The following is a 16,548-nucleotide window of genomic DNA, read 5'->3' as shown; positions in this document are numbered from 1 at the left end:
CTAAGTAGATCATCGAGATAGAATACTTGCTTAGCTTGGCTAGCAAGTATATAAGGCTCATCTTTGTACCATTCGCTACTGACGTTTATACTCGTGATATTATTTTCAGTGATTGTTTTCTTCTTGCTTGGATCAGTGTTAAACCATTTACACCTAAACAATGCAACTGAATATGCACCAGTGAAAGATAAGACCAGTACATCTTGAAGCGTGCCATAATTAGATAACATTAACTATTAAATTAAATAATTAATAATATTAATTATTTAATTAACATCAATAATTTATTATTTAAAGAAAATTTTATATACCACCTTTTTCAAAATTGTGTGTTGTTAACTTCGAGAATTTTAGTTTTATTTTTTGTTGATATCAATTTTGAGTTATTTCCTACAAAATTTTAAATTATTTGTACATTATTAAAAAAGAGTTTTATTATACAAGTTAGGCTATCTCAAATGGTTGAGTGTCTGAGAATATTATCAAGCTTATATATGCAGATCTAAAAGACTAAAACATCATTATCAAGTTTCTCTTTCATTCATAATAATTAACCATTAATATATTCATGTCATAATCAAGCTTAGCAGAATAAACAGCGGCAAAGCAGGAACTGTAAATTGTATAAAAAACATATTATCAATGCTTTTTTTTTTTTATAAAAATCCCAGTCAAATACTATAAAATAATTTATTTTATAAAAAACAGAGTAAACAAACAAACAGAGTAAACAAAAAGGGTAAATAGACAAACAGACAAAAAGCTATTTATCCAAACAGAGTAAACAAAGATACATACTTGAGAAATACCCCAAAGAACCTTCAAACTTCAAACTTCAAACCCCAATACTGTAAACGATCCAAGTCTGAAATAAAAATACATACACGCAATCAATTTTGATAAATCCATAAATAAAATTGATAAATCAACCAAGGTTTGAAAAAGAAAAATGAAAGAGTCACCTGGTTGTATAAAGCAACAAAGATAGTTCTTCTGATTTATCTTCCAAAATTAAACAGGGCGCAATATAGCCCTAAAAGCAGCACAGACTTAAATCCCTAGCACAATCAAAAAAGAAAATTTCGAATATGGTATTAAAAAAATTATAGAAGTGACGAAAAAATTGTTTAAGAATTTAATAAATTTGATTAAAATTAAAAAAAAAATACATTCACCGAACAACAGTTTTTTGTTTATTAAAAAAATCATTAATTTGTCAATTCCAAACTCAATACAAGTAGTAATAGTGTACCCCTTCCAAAGTTCAATTACCATATGAAATATAATCTCATCAAGCAACAACTCAACCAATGAAGAATAACCAATTTTCAATACTATATTCAGAGCATAAATCCAAATTTAACTTGCACAAATTAGCTCTCGAACTGCCTAGTTCAATCAACAAAAGGATAATCAAAACAAACATACATATCAACATAGTTCATCACTCAACAGACCCAGAATCGATTCCAAAGCAATTCAACCACAAAGACAACCCCTAAATTGATGATTCATACTCCATAGGTTCTACCAATAATAACTTCACCTGCTTGTCAAAATAATAGAGATACCAAGAATAAATTTAACCTTGGATTGCACAACGTTGCAGCTATATTCACTCCTTCAACCCCCAAATTTGTAGCAACAAATAATAGACCAACATCAAAATTAAATCACTAAGAAATTGCACCCATGGAACCAAATTGATAACTGAGATTCAGAAAGAAAATTAGAGATGCTCACTCAAATTAAATCTAGGTCGTAATGAGTCACGGGGCTGTAGAGTGGGGTGTTCGCCTGGACTTTGTAAGGTTGCAGATAGAGTAAAATGTCGGTGATGTGATTATAGATGAGTAGGCAAGACGACAGTCGGGCTGACAGAGAGTTGTGATTGGAGTTGTTGTCTCTGCTAGCGAAAACGGGTGTGGGAGACAAATGGGGTGGGGGAAAATGTTAACAGAAATTATATAATAGTATTACCGGCGGGTCTCCGCCAGTAATACAACGTCACTGGCTGGTCCGCTGGTATTACCCGCCGGTAATACATACACCGGCAGGGTCCGCCGGTATTACCCCACCGGCGGTCCACCGGTATTAACCCGCCGGTATTATACTATTACCGGAGGAACCCGCCGGTATCACCATAACCCGCCGCGCGGCCCCGCCGCTATATCCATTATCCCGCCGGTAAAATACCCGCCGGTATTAAATTTGAAAATCAGTCTCCGGGCATTTGTATTAGCGGCAGATATTCCGCCTCTAATAATGCAGAAGTCCGCCGCTAATAAAAAAAATTAGTTTTTTATTTTGATTTCCTTATTATTAGCGGCGGACCCAGTACTCCGCCGCTAATAGACTGCACATTACCGGCGGAGTTAGTCCGCCGGTAATATTTTCGCCTCTAAAAACTATTTTTCTTGTAGTGATATTATTCAAATGTTATATTATAAATATTTAGAACTACAATCTTAAAACATATTCTTTTTCTTTAATATAATATTTGAATGTTTAATATATCTATGATTTATAAAATAATGTTATTGCTTATATGTTAAATTGCTCTTTGTGATTTGGATATATTATGTGCATACACTGTGTTTGCGAGAAGTTCGTTTGAACTTATACAAAATCTCACTAGAGAAGTTTTTGTCGAGGAAGTTGGGTTTTAAGTGGGACCATTGTGACCCCTCCAGACTTTCTTGGGAACTGAATATTTTTAAAGGAACTGCTGCGGCAGGGGCACGACCCTCTTAGTCTTCTTTGTAAATTATCTAGCAAAGGTATATGTGACTTGGGTTTGAATAAATACTCAAAAGAAGTATTCAACGAGACGCTAGACCACGAATGGCTGGGTTTTGACCTTTCCTTGTTTTCCTGAGAATAATCTTATGAGTACAATTCAAAATTCCACATGAAATTTCCAATGGGAAATTAACACTCTTGGTTGTGTGAGTTCGGTCCCTTATGTTAAGGATACGTCCATATCCTTTCTGGTGGCCCCATCGTTTTCCGAAGACAGTTTGTACCAAAGATATGTCTTCATCTTCAGGCGCACTCGAAACTGGCGTGGAACTCTCAGTATCAGTTGTCTGTGTCTGCTGTGTGTCGCGATATGCACGTAATTCCTCCTATGATACAATGTATAATGTAATTAAAATTTTGAAACAATTAAAATTTTGAAAAATGTTTAAAAAAACTTAACGTACCCAAGTATTTTTTGTTGTCTCTGTCACCCACCCTGTGCCTGATTTATGGTGAGTATCCATCCAGCTATCCGGGATGGGCTCAAGTTGCCCAGTCTCTAAATTGCGCTGTCACGTACATATATTTTTATAAAATTAATAATTAAACGTAAATAAGAAAAACAAACTAAAAAATAATTAATTAACTAACTTTTTTATAGCGCAGGGCTGGGATTGACTGAGAACCTCCATAGCTAAGCTCTTTCAGTTTCTTCCTATTTTCCTTGTTGACCACAGAACGTTTCTACAAAAAGTTATCGTTAGTAATATATTTAATTAAGATAGTTAAGTTTAGCAAGAAATTAATACCGTAATTTCTGGGCGTCGGAAAAATTCAATGGCTTTTTGCCACTGCGTATCCGTGCAACCACCATAACGATTTTGTGGCCCATTAATCGTTAAATGCTCTTTAATATCGTACTTCCAGTCATAATACTTTTTAGCACACGAAGCATCAATGCCTCTCAAGATCCCAGGCATATGCCCTTCTCCATATCTAGTACGCCCAATATCAAACAAATCATCCTAATTTACAAACATTTATTAGTAAATATGATATATAACATAAAAATACATAAACTACTTACTTCCAAATGTGCAAGTATTCTTTCTTTCGAGGCATTTGGTACTTTTGACCATTGAGGACAGTCCGGATCTGTGTACTGTCGAACAAGTAATCCGAGCTCTCTTGAGAAATTTGAGCTGTACTCTCTGATCTCTATATATGTTCTCCTCCACACATCACTATAATAATCTTCACTATCATCATCGGTTTCTATGTGTTCATCTTCCTCTTCATCATCTTCATATTCAACTTCCTCCTCCTCCTCCACTTCCTCTTCCTCCTCCTCCTCCTCCTCTTCTTCTTCCATTTCCTCCTCTCTCTCCTCCTCAATTGCAACATTATCTATCTCAACAAATTGTAATGGAGCCCCCGTACGTTCAAAGCTGATTTGTGGCAACGTTCCAAGATTAACGAATAATTGGAAATTAGAGGAACTAGTGTCGTGCATAACATCTACTTCTACATCCTCCGCTTGTTTTTCAACTAGTGGGATGTCCCACTAGTTTTTGTGATGCACTTCTTGGACGACTTTCCAATGAGATTTATTTTTAAGGTCTTCAATGTAGAAAATTTGGTTAGCCTGAGTTGCTAAGATAAATTTATCATCTTTGAAGGCCTCCGCACTGGTTTTGATACTCGTTATGTTTTGCTCAAACTTTAATCCTGAAGACCGATTAGTGTCAAACCATTTACACTTAAATAATACAACAGAACAACCAGAAAGATATGACATCACTAAAACTTCTTCCAACTGGCCGTAATAAGTACTATTTTCGACACCCGCTACAGAGACTCCACTATTTTGAGTTTTGCGATTCTTGTCCCTGTCATAACACAAAAATCTTACTCCATTTACAACACACCCAGGGTACGACGCAACACGAGTTGAAGAACCGTTTGCTAAAGAGATTAATTCTTCATGTACTTCCAAGGATCCTGTTTATCGAAGATGATAAATCTTATTATAAAACCAATTAGGAAATTCCTCTCTATGTAATTGGTCTAGGTTTTCAACACCTCTAGTCTGTAGAATTTCCCTATGCTCTCTGCAACAAACAAAAACAACCAATTTAAGAGCTACTAATAAGTGCTATAATAAACATGCAATGAAATGATGAACTACTTTAATTACTTACCGAAGATATGGTAAGATCTTATTGCAGTTGTTTAGAATATACCAATCCGCTATTTTCTTCACTTCATCTTCCAAAATTGTCAAGGATTTCTTACCAATTGGACGACCTTAAGATCGAAAGACCGACATCATTTTAAGTGATGGACCAACATCTACATTTCGGTCTGGACGATTGAACTTTGTCTCAACACCTTTCAAGTACATGGAGCAAAATGTTAATACCTCATCAACCACATATCCTTCTGCTATTGACCCTTCTGGACGTGCTTTATTACGGACATAATTCTTCAATTTTTTCATATACCTTTCAAAAGGATACATTCACCTCATGTGAACCGGTCCTCCAAGTATTGCTTCTTCCAGTAAATGTATTAGTAGATGGACCATGATATCGAAAAAAGCAGGTGGGAAAATATTTTCTAACTTGCAAACAATCTCAACAATTGAAGTTTTGACTTTTTCTAAATCTGAGACTTTTAGAGTTCTCGCACAAATGAGCTTGAAGAAAGTGCATAACTCAATAATAGTTGTACTCATCGATTTCTCTAGGAATGCATGCACACCAACTGGCAAAAGGCGTTGCATAATGATGTGACAATCATGCGATTTCAAACCAGTGATCTTATTGTCATTATCAATCACATTTTTCCTTAGGTTAGATTCAAAACCATCTGGAAACTTCACTGATTTAAGAAATCGACAAAACTTTTGGCGATCTTCAACAGTGAAAGTGAATTTGGCCGCAGGCCTTTGTATCTGACCATTCAACTTCCTCAGCTGTAACTCTGGTCTCATCTTCATCTTCTCCAAGTCTACTCTGGCACTAACTGTGTCTTTGGTCTTATTCTCCAGCCCAACTATTGTGCCTACTAAACTGTCGCACACATTTTTCTCAATATGCATAACATCTAGATTGTGTCGCAAACTGTAGCACTGCACGGAACACTAATCATCAAACTTACAATCAATTTGTGTGTATGTCTTAATTCAGAGAGAGGCAAATGTAAGAGTCTTCAATGACTCACCTTCTCTGAACGGGTCTAAGGCTTCTTGTGATGAACACTAAAAAAATATAATATTATTATTAGGTGATAATAACACTATTATATCTTTGGTAATAATTTCTTATTACCAAAGAAAAAAAGAAAATAAAATTAAATATGTTTTGTTTCATGTCTTATGCTCTTTGAAGTTAATTATGTTGTTTTATGATATCTAACTATAATATATTTCAGTGTAAATATTATTAAAATTATTTAAATTTGACATATTTTTTTAATTTTAATTTTAATAATGATTAAAACTAACAAATATTAAATTTAATTTTTTTAATTTTAATAATGGTTTTCTAATAATATATTTGTTAATTTTATTTAATCAGAACTAACAAATATTTTTTTTACATATTAATTTAGTTTTTATTAAATTACATATTTTACTTATGCTTTATTGAATAGTTTTATTAATTTAAACAAAATTTCTAAGATTTGTTTAAAATTTATTTAATTACTTTAGGATTTAATTATTACTTAAATTATTTAATTAATGTTTATTTTTATTAAAATTTAGTTGCATAATGTTAATGTTAATTTTTTTTAATCTTAATTTTAAAATATATTATTTTACTTATCAATTCACTATTTATTAAATTAGAAATTTTATTGAGTACTTCTACTAATATTAACAATATCTCTAAATTTTACAATTCTATAAAAAATTCGGCAACATAACGACTATATTTTCATCTATCCCAAAATTTAAAATCCTACAAATAACACATAAAAAATATCCAGACCCAGATGCAGAGAGCAATACAAATACATTTTAAACGACTATATAATTTATAATTATTAGTCTAAATTTTATTAATTATTCAATTTTCTAAGAAAAATATTAAAATTCTACTAAAAATTAACAACAACAAATTAATCATCAATATTTATAAAATCTGATTTTTTACTACAAACATAACCAAAAAAATTAAAATTGACAACAACAACATACTAACATTACCACCAAAATTTTCAAATTAACACTCAAATATTTAATATGTTTACTAATATGTTTAATACACATAAAATTCACCAAAACAACATAGAATTTATTTTAATAAAAAAATTACTAATTAATCATATAACAATTTTCTAATTCCTAATATCATTTTTACTAATACTTATTTTTAAAACCTAAAAATAAATACATTTTATCTAATATAATAATTTCAGATTTTTATTAAAATTAATATTATTTTATTTATATAAAAAAACATAAATTATTCAAAAATTTAAAAAAAAATTAAAAAAATACAGAAAAATTAAAAACAACTTACCAATACCTTCAATATCTTGCAAGCTATCTCTGTAGTCCAACAAAAACCAAATACCCAACCTTCAAACAAAAATTACAAAATATCATTATACCATTTCATAAATATATATTTATAAATAAAATGAATAAATAAACCATACCTTTAACAAATAGAGAGAAATTCCTTCACCCTTGGCAATTTTGGGGCTTAAAACCGAGATTTTTGGGAGGAAAACGGAGGTTTTCGGCGGAGGGAGGCAGACGGTTCGGAGAAAACAGAGGGAAACCAGAGAGGAAGGAGAAGGGGCTTCGCGGCTGTTGGGTATATATATAAACCCTATACCGAGAACATGTTCTCGGTATAGGTTCTCGGTATAGCAACTAACCCTATTCAGAACTGCGAAAATGTCTCGCGCATATGAAATGTCTATACCGAGAACACGTTGTCGGTATAATATTCTCGGTATAGAACCTTTTTTTTGTAGTGATCCGATTAGATATTTCATTTGGATCTTATTTTAATTCAAGAATGAGAATGGTATACTAATAAAGACTCTTTAATTACTGAACTCTATCCTCAATATGATGATAATTTGTACTTATAATAAAATGAGAATGGTTACGTATAACCTATAGGAATAAAAATATCATCTTGAGTACTTTTCTCTTCTTGTTATTCTAATGATCCTTATGTTTCAATAAGTATATAAGTATATTATTTATTCTTTAATTCCTCACTTAAAACTAACTGTTCTTTTAATTAAAATAATTAAATATTTAAACTACACTACAGGAAAAAGGGGTTTTAGCGACGACTTAAGTTGTCGCTAATTCCCAAAATATAGTCGCTAATTGTTTTAGCGACGACCTTGTCGTCGCTATTTGTCGTCGCTAATTGCTGGTCGCTAATTGGTTTTAATTAGCGACGAAATGAAAAATGTCGTCGCTATTTCCTTTTAGCGACGACATGTGGTCGCTAAAAGGTCCACTTTTTCGTCGCTGTTAGTTTGGAATGTGCTCTGATTTTTGAAATTATTTGGGTATTTAGCGACGACATTTATCCTTTTTTGCGACAACATGTTGTCGCTAAAAGTCTCTTTTTTTTTTTTTTTTTCATGCCTAAAGAACTATTATATATACTTTAAAAAAATGTCATTATTCAATATATATACTAACACATTTTTTTGCTAAAAGATTTGAAATAAAAGAGAAATTTAATCATGCACAAAATTATATTTTTACTATAAATATTTATATAACAAAGTACTACCATAGTAAAATTAAAATACATAAATATAAATATTTTTAACTAGGTGTTGTAGGATCGGCACCAGGACCTTGCTGAGAAGATCCAGATCCCGAGACTCCACCAATCCTAGCCAAGTGCTCCTCTATGGCTCGGAGTCGCTCCCTCACCTCTTGCATGTCTTGTGCGGTAGGAGGTGGTTGGGCTGGTTGAGGTACCTCAGCCGCTTCACAATTCGCCCTCGTGCGAATCCTACGACCAAGACCCGGCTGATAGCCTCGACGACGTCCAAAGATCGTCTCAACAAGAATAATGTCATCATCTTCTCTCGGGATAGTACTCGAGGCAGAGGCGCTCGTAGATGATTGTGACTGCAGAGTGTCACGTATCTCTATCATCTTTTCCTGTATCACACAATTTTCAAGAATATTAGAATTTACAACACAATAAAGTAAGAACATCATAAAATATAAATTTGCTTACATAGTTATCTTTTGCTGCCTTGCTCACCCAACCTTCCCCGTCTATATACTTAGTCGCCATCCAAATCTCTGGAACCCCAGCAAGACACCCAGTTTGTAAATCACGCTACAATACAAGAAGTTTGAAAAAAATTAAGAAAAAAAATCATTATAAAAAAACATAAATAAAAATTATGTAAAAAAGAAAGTACCTTCTTGTAACGAAGGGCTGGCGTAGACTGTGAACCCTGCACGCTTCTCTGTTTTTGTTTTGCACGGTTCGCAGAGTTAGTCTCAGAACGCCTCTGCAAAGAACTTGTGTTAACCATATGTTAAATTAACAAAAATAAATTAAAAAATAATATTTTTGTGAATACCTTCACTTCAGGGCGATCAAAATACTGGAGCGCCTTCTGCCATTTCTCCACCACCAAACCATCAGGAGGATGTGCTCGACCATTCTTTTTTAAATGAGTGGACAAGTCATTCTTCCACTCCGAGTAACGATCAGCGCACGACCGTTGAATGCCCAAAAGAATGCCGGGGAGGTTCTCTGAGGCATATCGACTTCGACCAATGTCGAATAAATCATCCTGAATCAAAAATATAAAATAAATTAGCTAGATTTAATATTAAAGTGAACCCAATAAAAAAATTATAGAAATAAATTACCTCTAGACGAGGAAGTATGCGATCTCTAACTTCGCTGGGTACTTTATCCCATCGGTCGTAGTCGGGATCAGCATATTGTCGAATGAGAATGCCGATCTCTCTAGAGAAATGTTGGGAATAATTACCAATTTCTTTGTAAGTCTTCCCTCGAACATCCCACTCCAGTGGTAGTGGTCTACCTAATGCAACTCTAGCTTCTCGAGTTGAAAACCCCTTGTTGATGCCGCGCCTTTTCGTTTTAGTCGTCACTATTATTTCTCAAATACATATAATTATTATATACACATAAATAAATTAATTCAATATATTCATCCAAAAAAAATAATTGCATGTGTTACCTCTCTCACAATCAGCCTGTATCTGCGTTGGATCTGGAGGAGGATTTGCCCCACCATCCCCTCCGTGATGTTGCATAACCGCAGAAGACATATCTAAAAAAATTGATGATATATATGCATTGATAAATTTGTACAATCAAATTTAAATATTATAAAATTTCAATACATTTGAACAACCTTTCAATGTAAAAATAATATAAGCTTCACTATAATATTCACTATCACCGAAAATAATATAGATTGCTGACATTTAAGATTCATGTGAGGTATTCTAGACACTTTATTTATCACCGAAAATTAAGAATATATATTTCTAACAGTTAAACTCAACATACCAACGAATAATGATATAATGATATATATGGTTATCCATAAATAATAAGTGCAAGCAATCTTTGAATGCAAAAATTACAACTTAATCATCACTATAATATTCATTATCACTATCATTCTCATTTTCTTCTACATTATCTTCTTCTAAGTCCATCTCTTCCTCTTCCTCTTCCTCTTCATCGACCATCTCCTCTTCCTCTTCATCGACCATTTCCTCTTCCTCTTCCTCTTCATCTTCCTCTTGATCAACAGGAGTATCTACATTGACAACATATGGCGATTGATCTCTACGGCAAAAATTGATTTCAGGCAACGGACCAAGATCGACAAACAATTGGAAATCAGATGATATTGTGTCATGCATAACATCTATTTCAATGGGATCCAACTGTTCATCAGTTGCTGGGGTGTCCCACACATTTCTATGATGAACTTCTTCAACAATTTTCCAATCCCGGTCATTTTTCAAATCATCAAGATAGAAAATTTGTTTTGCCTGAGTTGCCAAGATAAACTTGTCATCTTTGTACCACTCGAACTTAGTAAATATACTGGTTATATTATTTTCATGCTTCATCCTACTCTTGGTAGGATCTGTATCAAACCATTTACACTTAAATAATACAACAGAACAACCAGCAAGGTATGACATCACTATAACCTCTTCTAATTGCCCGTAGAAATTTTTGTTGTCTACTCCGGGTACTAAGACACCACTGTTTTGAGTTTTCAAATTTTTATCTCTATCATAACACAAAAATCGAACTCCATTGACAATACACCCAGTGTATGAAGAAACAAGATTAGAGGAGCCGCTTGCTAAGGAGAATAACTCTTCAGAAGCTTCTGCAGATCCTGCTTGTCGAAGATTGTAAAGCTTATTGTAAAACCACATGGGGAACTCCTTTTTCTGTAATTGATCTAGGTTTTCAACACCACTAGATAAAAGGATCTGCTTGTGCTCTCTACACATATAAAATATGAAAGACTTAAAAAATTTGAAAGATAAATGGAAGAGTAGATATATTGTTAGTGTGATCAAAGTACTTACTGAATATATGGGAGAATCTCAATGCAATTGTTGAGAATGTACCACTCAGCAGTTTTTTTAAGTTCATCGTCCAAAGTTGTTAGTGTCTTCTTACCGATCGGACGACCTTGAGATTGAAACACAGACAACTTCTTTAGTGATGGAATTGCATCAACATTTCTATCTGGACGATTAAACCTTGTTTCCACCCCTTTGAAGTACATAGAACAGAATGTCAATGCTTCATCAACGACATAACCCTCAGCTATGGACCCCTCAGGACGAGCTTTATTACGCACATAATGTTTCAATTTTTTCATGTATCTCTCAAAGGGATACATCCACCTCATGTGTACTGGACCTCCATCTATTGCTTCTTGAGGCAAATGTATCATTAGGTGAACCATAACATCAAAAAACGCTGGCGGAAAAATGATTTCTAGTCCGCAAAGAATTTCAACAATTGATGTTTTCACTTTCTCCAAATCAGAAACAATCAGAGTTCTAGCACAAATAATCTTGAAGAAAGTGCACAAGTCAATAATGGTCTTGGCAATTGGTTTTTCTAGGAATGAATGAACACCAATTGGCAAAAGACGTTGCAATATGACATGACAATCATGGGATTTCAACCCAGTAATCTTATTGTCATTTTCAATCACATTCTTCCTTAGATTAGATGCAAACCCATCTGGAAATTTGACTGATTTCAAAAATCGACAAAACTTATGCCGATTTTCAGGAATAAATGTGTATTTCGCTGCTGGCTTTTCCATTCGACCATTTACCATTCTCAGATGCAATTCTGGCCTTATCTTCATCTTCTCCAAATCTACTCTAGCGCTAACTGTATCTTTGGTCTTATTTTCCAACCCGACTATTGTGCCAACTAAGCTGTCGCATACATTTTTCTCAACATGCATGACGTCTAGGTTATGTCGCAACTTCATATTGGCCCAATATGGGAGCTCAAAGAAAATGCTTTTTTTACGCCAACCAACTTGCTCTTTTGTGCGTTTCCTTTTTTGTCCACCGTAGCTAACATGCTTACCAGGAAGAGATTCAGGCATAAAATTCATTTGTGTGAAAATAGCTTCAGTGCTAAATTCCTCTGGAGGTGGTCTTTTCTCAACTGAACCATATAACTTCTTCTTTTTTCTAATTTGGTGTCCCATTGGTAAAAAATGTCTGTGACCGTAAAATGCAACCTTATTTTGCAAACGAACTGATGGTGTTGATACATTGCAAGTAGGACAAGCAGTGTAACCTTGACCACTCCATCCAGAAAGACTACTCCTCGCTGGAAAATCATTTATAGTCCACAATAAAACTGCTCGAAGCTTAAAAAAACTACCATCAACAACATCCCGAGTCTGAACACCGTTCACCCATAATTCCTTCAACTCATCAACCAATGGCCTTAAGAAAACATCAAAATCTTTTCCAGGTGAATGTGGACCAGGAATTAATAAAGTCAACATAAAGTTAGTCTCTTTCATGCATAACCACGGTGGCAAGTTGTAAGTCGTTAACACAACCGGCCACATGCTATAAGACAAACTCATATTTCCAAAAGGATTGAATCCATCAGCAGCCAATCCAAGGCGCACATTCCTAGGTTCCATTGCAAACGCTGGATTGCTACGATCAAAATCCTTCCATGCTTTCCCATCTGCAGGATGACGCATGATACCATCTTCTTTAACACGCCCTTCATGATGCCATCTCATATGTTGAGAAATGTGCCTTGATGCATATTTTCGCATCAACCAAGGGGTCAATGGAAAATAACGCATAACTTTTTGGGGCACTTTCTTCCCCTTGGTATTTTTATCCACCCAACGATCCTCCCCACAAATTGGACACTTGTGTTTTCCAGCATTTTCCTTCCAAAACAATGCACAATCATGCTTACAAACATGGATTGACTCGTAACCCAAACCCAATTTCCTCATCAACCTCTTCGCCGCATAATGTGACTTTGGTATCTTATTTGGAGATGGGAATGCATCTTCTAACAACTCCAAGATTCCATCAAAAATTTTGTTAGGAATTTTCCCCAACACTTTGAAATGCATCAACTTAGCTACGAAATTCAAAGATGTGTATTTTTCACACCCTGGGAATAACGGAGACTCCATCTCGGCAAATAAGTCATTATAGTATTGGCTAGTACCTCTGCATTTTGATGCTGGTGGTATCTCATCATCAACCTCATTCTCATCATCTTCACAATTGTTAGGTTGTGCTATATCATTAAGAACATCCATCATCTCGTCCTCGTGACATTGGTGGACTACTCTATTGGTCGGTATTATTTCCTCCTCTCCATGCCAGTACCAATTTGTATAACTTCGTAGAAAACCATTCTCAAAAAGATGACTTTCTAGCACACCAATCGTTTGCAATTCGATATTAAGACACTTGTTACAAGGACACTTCACTAGTCCCCTTGTATCCACAAATTGTTGAGCTCTCTCAACAAATGCAAACGCTCCAGCAACATACTCATCAGAAAATTTATTTGAATTATTAATCCAAGTCTTGTTGATCGACATTCTATAGGACACTGCACAGTGTAAGAAATTATTAATTATTACACTGCACAGTGTAAGAAATTATTATTTGAATTATTATTTTTTCAATGAATTATCATGTTTTACAAATAAATCATCAATAACTTATTAGATTAAAGTTTATTAATTAATAAATTAAGTGAGTAATTAATAATCAATTTAATTTCAATTTTATATATAATTTAGTAATTACTTTTATTTGATTTAATTATTTGTTTTATTATACTTATTTTATTAATTATTACTTTTATTTGATTTAATTATTTGTTTTATTATACTTATTTTATTAATTATTACTTTTATTGGTTATTAAATTTAGTAAAAAATTTATAAGTTTATGCATATTGACCATTTATAAAATATTTATGAAAGAGAAAACCACAAAATGAATAACATAAATCTTATGGTTATTATTTATTGTATAATTTTATTGATTCACTCATTACTACTTTTTTCTTTCTATTTTTTTTAATGCACGCAAATTGCTTGCTCAGAGTTGATGTATGGTACATATATACATAAATTTCCCTAAAAAAACACACACATGTACCATACATCTTAATTAGAAATATATCATATTTTTTCTTGGGTAAACCTGACTCCATATTTCTTGAGGAAAAATAGTTGCATCAAGAAAATTGATAGACTATTACAAAAGGATGGGAAGTAATTAAATAAAAATAACATCACAAAGAGCAACAAATATACATATTATTATGAGAAACTCAAAACTTGTAAAAATAGTAAGACTTCTTTTTCTTGATAAAAAACAAATATACTATTTTAAATAGGACTAAATATGTGTAAATATCAATCTAGTTATAGGTAGCTATAGCTTAAACATATTGTATTAATTACATGGAATTGGATTAACCTCCACTTGACTCTATATTGGGTTCTCTTAGAACAACATATATTTTTCTACATACATTAAAGTTTTACAAAAATTCAGTTGAAACATGTATTATCTTCAACTTATAGCACATAATGAAAAAAAAAACCAAAATAAACAATACTAAATATAGAGAATAAACACATTTGAAGAGTAAATACCTCAATAAATCAATCAAAATCCAAAGTCTTTTATTATAGAAAATCCTGCAAAACCAAGCTCCTGCTCAAATTACAATCAACAATTAATCCTGAAAATTAAAAATGTCGTGGTTAGTCAACAGAGTACAAATTAATAAAAAGAAGAGTAATGCAATAGTGATTTATTTTTGACAACAATTACAAGTGAAAATGACATAACTTGGTAAACTTGGGCACGATATTGTTACTTTTCAATTACTTGGAGATAATTGGCTTGGACATTTCCATGTAGTTTCCAAATTAATAGAAAAATCTATTGTCCATGCATGTATAGTCATAGATGATTATTTTTTCTAAAAAAATTCAGGGGGTACCCGTGTGCCCACTGATCCTTAAGATTCTTCAGTCATATATATATATATGTATATGTATATGTATATATGGGTTTGATCTTCGTCCTAGTTTAACTGCACCACTGGAATCTCTATCTCTAGCCAGTAAGTACTCTGTAACTATGACTTTTATTTAGCTTGGATTTTTAGTTCATGATCTGTTCACTAAAATGCTCCACTGGGTTTCTTTCTAAAAATGGATACAGCACCCATACTGGACTAGTCGCTGAGGTAATCGTTATCTTTCTTTTTGTCTGTACTGTCTTCTTTGCTACTGAACCCAATTTAACAAATTCAACCATTGTAGCTCAAAAACAAAAGCTCAGGGACTAAAATGAGTGTTCATGCATAGAGGGTATTGGTGCTAAAAACCAGAAACTAATAGATAGTTGTAATACATATTTAAAATCTAAATAGAAAAAAACTACTTTTTACTAATTTTTTTTTATTTCTTTCACTTTCTGTTACAGATTTTTTCTTTTCAAACAACTATTATGGCCTCTGTAACATCATCTCAGTCACATGGCGGCATCCATAAGAATTTCAAGCAAATCACCCTTAACCGTAATAATATATATATGTATATAATGTTGTTCTTATATATGTTATGATTATATGTTTCACTGATTTATATCCAACTCAGTGATATAATAATTGTTAGGGCTGTTGCATGAAATTCTAAGAACAGACACCAAGTCAAGAAAATCATGGGAACAGAAGGTATACCAATATATAATTTCTATGTCAATGAACTATCTTTGATTTTAATCATGAAGATTTTTGGTATGTTTTACATTCTTAAAAGCATTATTATAATAGCTCATATGCACTTTTATTTTTTCAGTAATATAATTTTATAGTAATAGATAGCCCTTCTTAACCTACTACGAATCTACTAGACTATATACAGAATCCTAAGGCAGTTTAACTCAATTCTCAGTTATCTATCTGTGATAAAAAAAAAAGATGCAGCTGAAATCAAAGCGAACTATATACTCTAAGCTAATTTATTTTGTCTTTCTAGAAGGATTCAAAATAGCTATAATTATACAAAAGCAATGTTCAAGATACAGAATAAGTGTGAGTTTTACAAACTTAAATTTGTTGTTACTAAAAATAAGGTTTTTGTTTTTATTTTTAAAAGTGAAAATAAGCATTTTATAATATAGTGAAGAAACAAGTCGTTGAGTTAATAAGACAAACCTTTTGCCCGGAATTC

General features: G+C 32.9%; 1 protein-coding gene and 2 long non-coding RNA genes across 3 annotated transcripts; 1 reads left to right on the top strand and 2 right to left on the bottom strand.

The window, feature by feature from the left end:
• Positions 1–1,241: 1,241 nt before the first annotated feature.
• LOC133794281 (uncharacterized) lies at positions 1,242–1,861 on the bottom strand. The gene is made up of 2 exons (XR_009875174.1): positions 1,744–1,861; positions 1,242–1,621 (listed from the first exon to the last, which is right to left on the bottom strand). It is a non-coding gene; the product is annotated as an uncharacterized LOC133794281 (long non-coding RNA).
• A 6,664-nt stretch (positions 1,862–8,525) lies between these two features.
• LOC133794916 (uncharacterized) lies at positions 8,526–15,088 on the bottom strand. Its single transcript, XM_062232358.1, has 9 exons — positions 14,959–15,088; positions 11,351–13,898; positions 10,618–11,264; positions 9,967–10,059; positions 9,629–9,876; positions 9,334–9,549; positions 9,169–9,261; positions 8,979–9,083; positions 8,526–8,899 (listed from the first exon to the last, which is right to left on the bottom strand). Exons 2-9 carry the CDS (start codon positions 13,885–13,887, stop codon positions 8,555–8,557), a joined length of 4,284 nt encoding a protein of 1,427 aa, XP_062088342.1. The 5' UTR covers positions 13,888–13,898; positions 14,959–15,088; the 3' UTR covers positions 8,526–8,554.
• Positions 15,089–15,123: 35 nt separating this feature from the next.
• On the top strand, positions 15,124–16,024 carry LOC133794276 (uncharacterized). The gene is made up of 3 exons (XR_009875168.1): positions 15,124–15,434; positions 15,536–15,560; positions 15,800–16,024. It is a non-coding gene; the product is annotated as an uncharacterized LOC133794276 (long non-coding RNA).
• Positions 16,025–16,548: the final 524 nt, after the last annotated feature.

This window comes from Humulus lupulus, chromosome 8 (assembly GCF_963169125.1).
Source record: "Humulus lupulus chromosome 8, drHumLupu1.1, whole genome shotgun sequence".
NCBI classification, from domain to species: domain Eukaryota; kingdom Viridiplantae; phylum Streptophyta; class Magnoliopsida; order Rosales; family Cannabaceae; genus Humulus; species Humulus lupulus.
The sequence above is the reverse complement of the archived record's forward strand: the minus strand, read 5'-3'. Positions and strand labels throughout refer to the sequence as shown.

Coding starts and splice junctions, on each gene's coding strand:
- LOC133794916 (XM_062232358.1), bottom strand. CDS start 13,887: ATGTCGATCAACAAGACTTGGATTAATAATTCAAATAAATTTTCTGAT. Junction 11,265..11,350: donor GAGATTCTCCCATATATTCA/GTAAGTACTTTG, acceptor TTATATGTGTAG/AGAGCACAAGCAGATCCTTT. Junction 9,877..9,966: donor ACAGGCTGATTGTGAGAGAG/GTAACACATGCA, acceptor GAGAAATAATAG/TGACGACTAAAACGAAAAGG.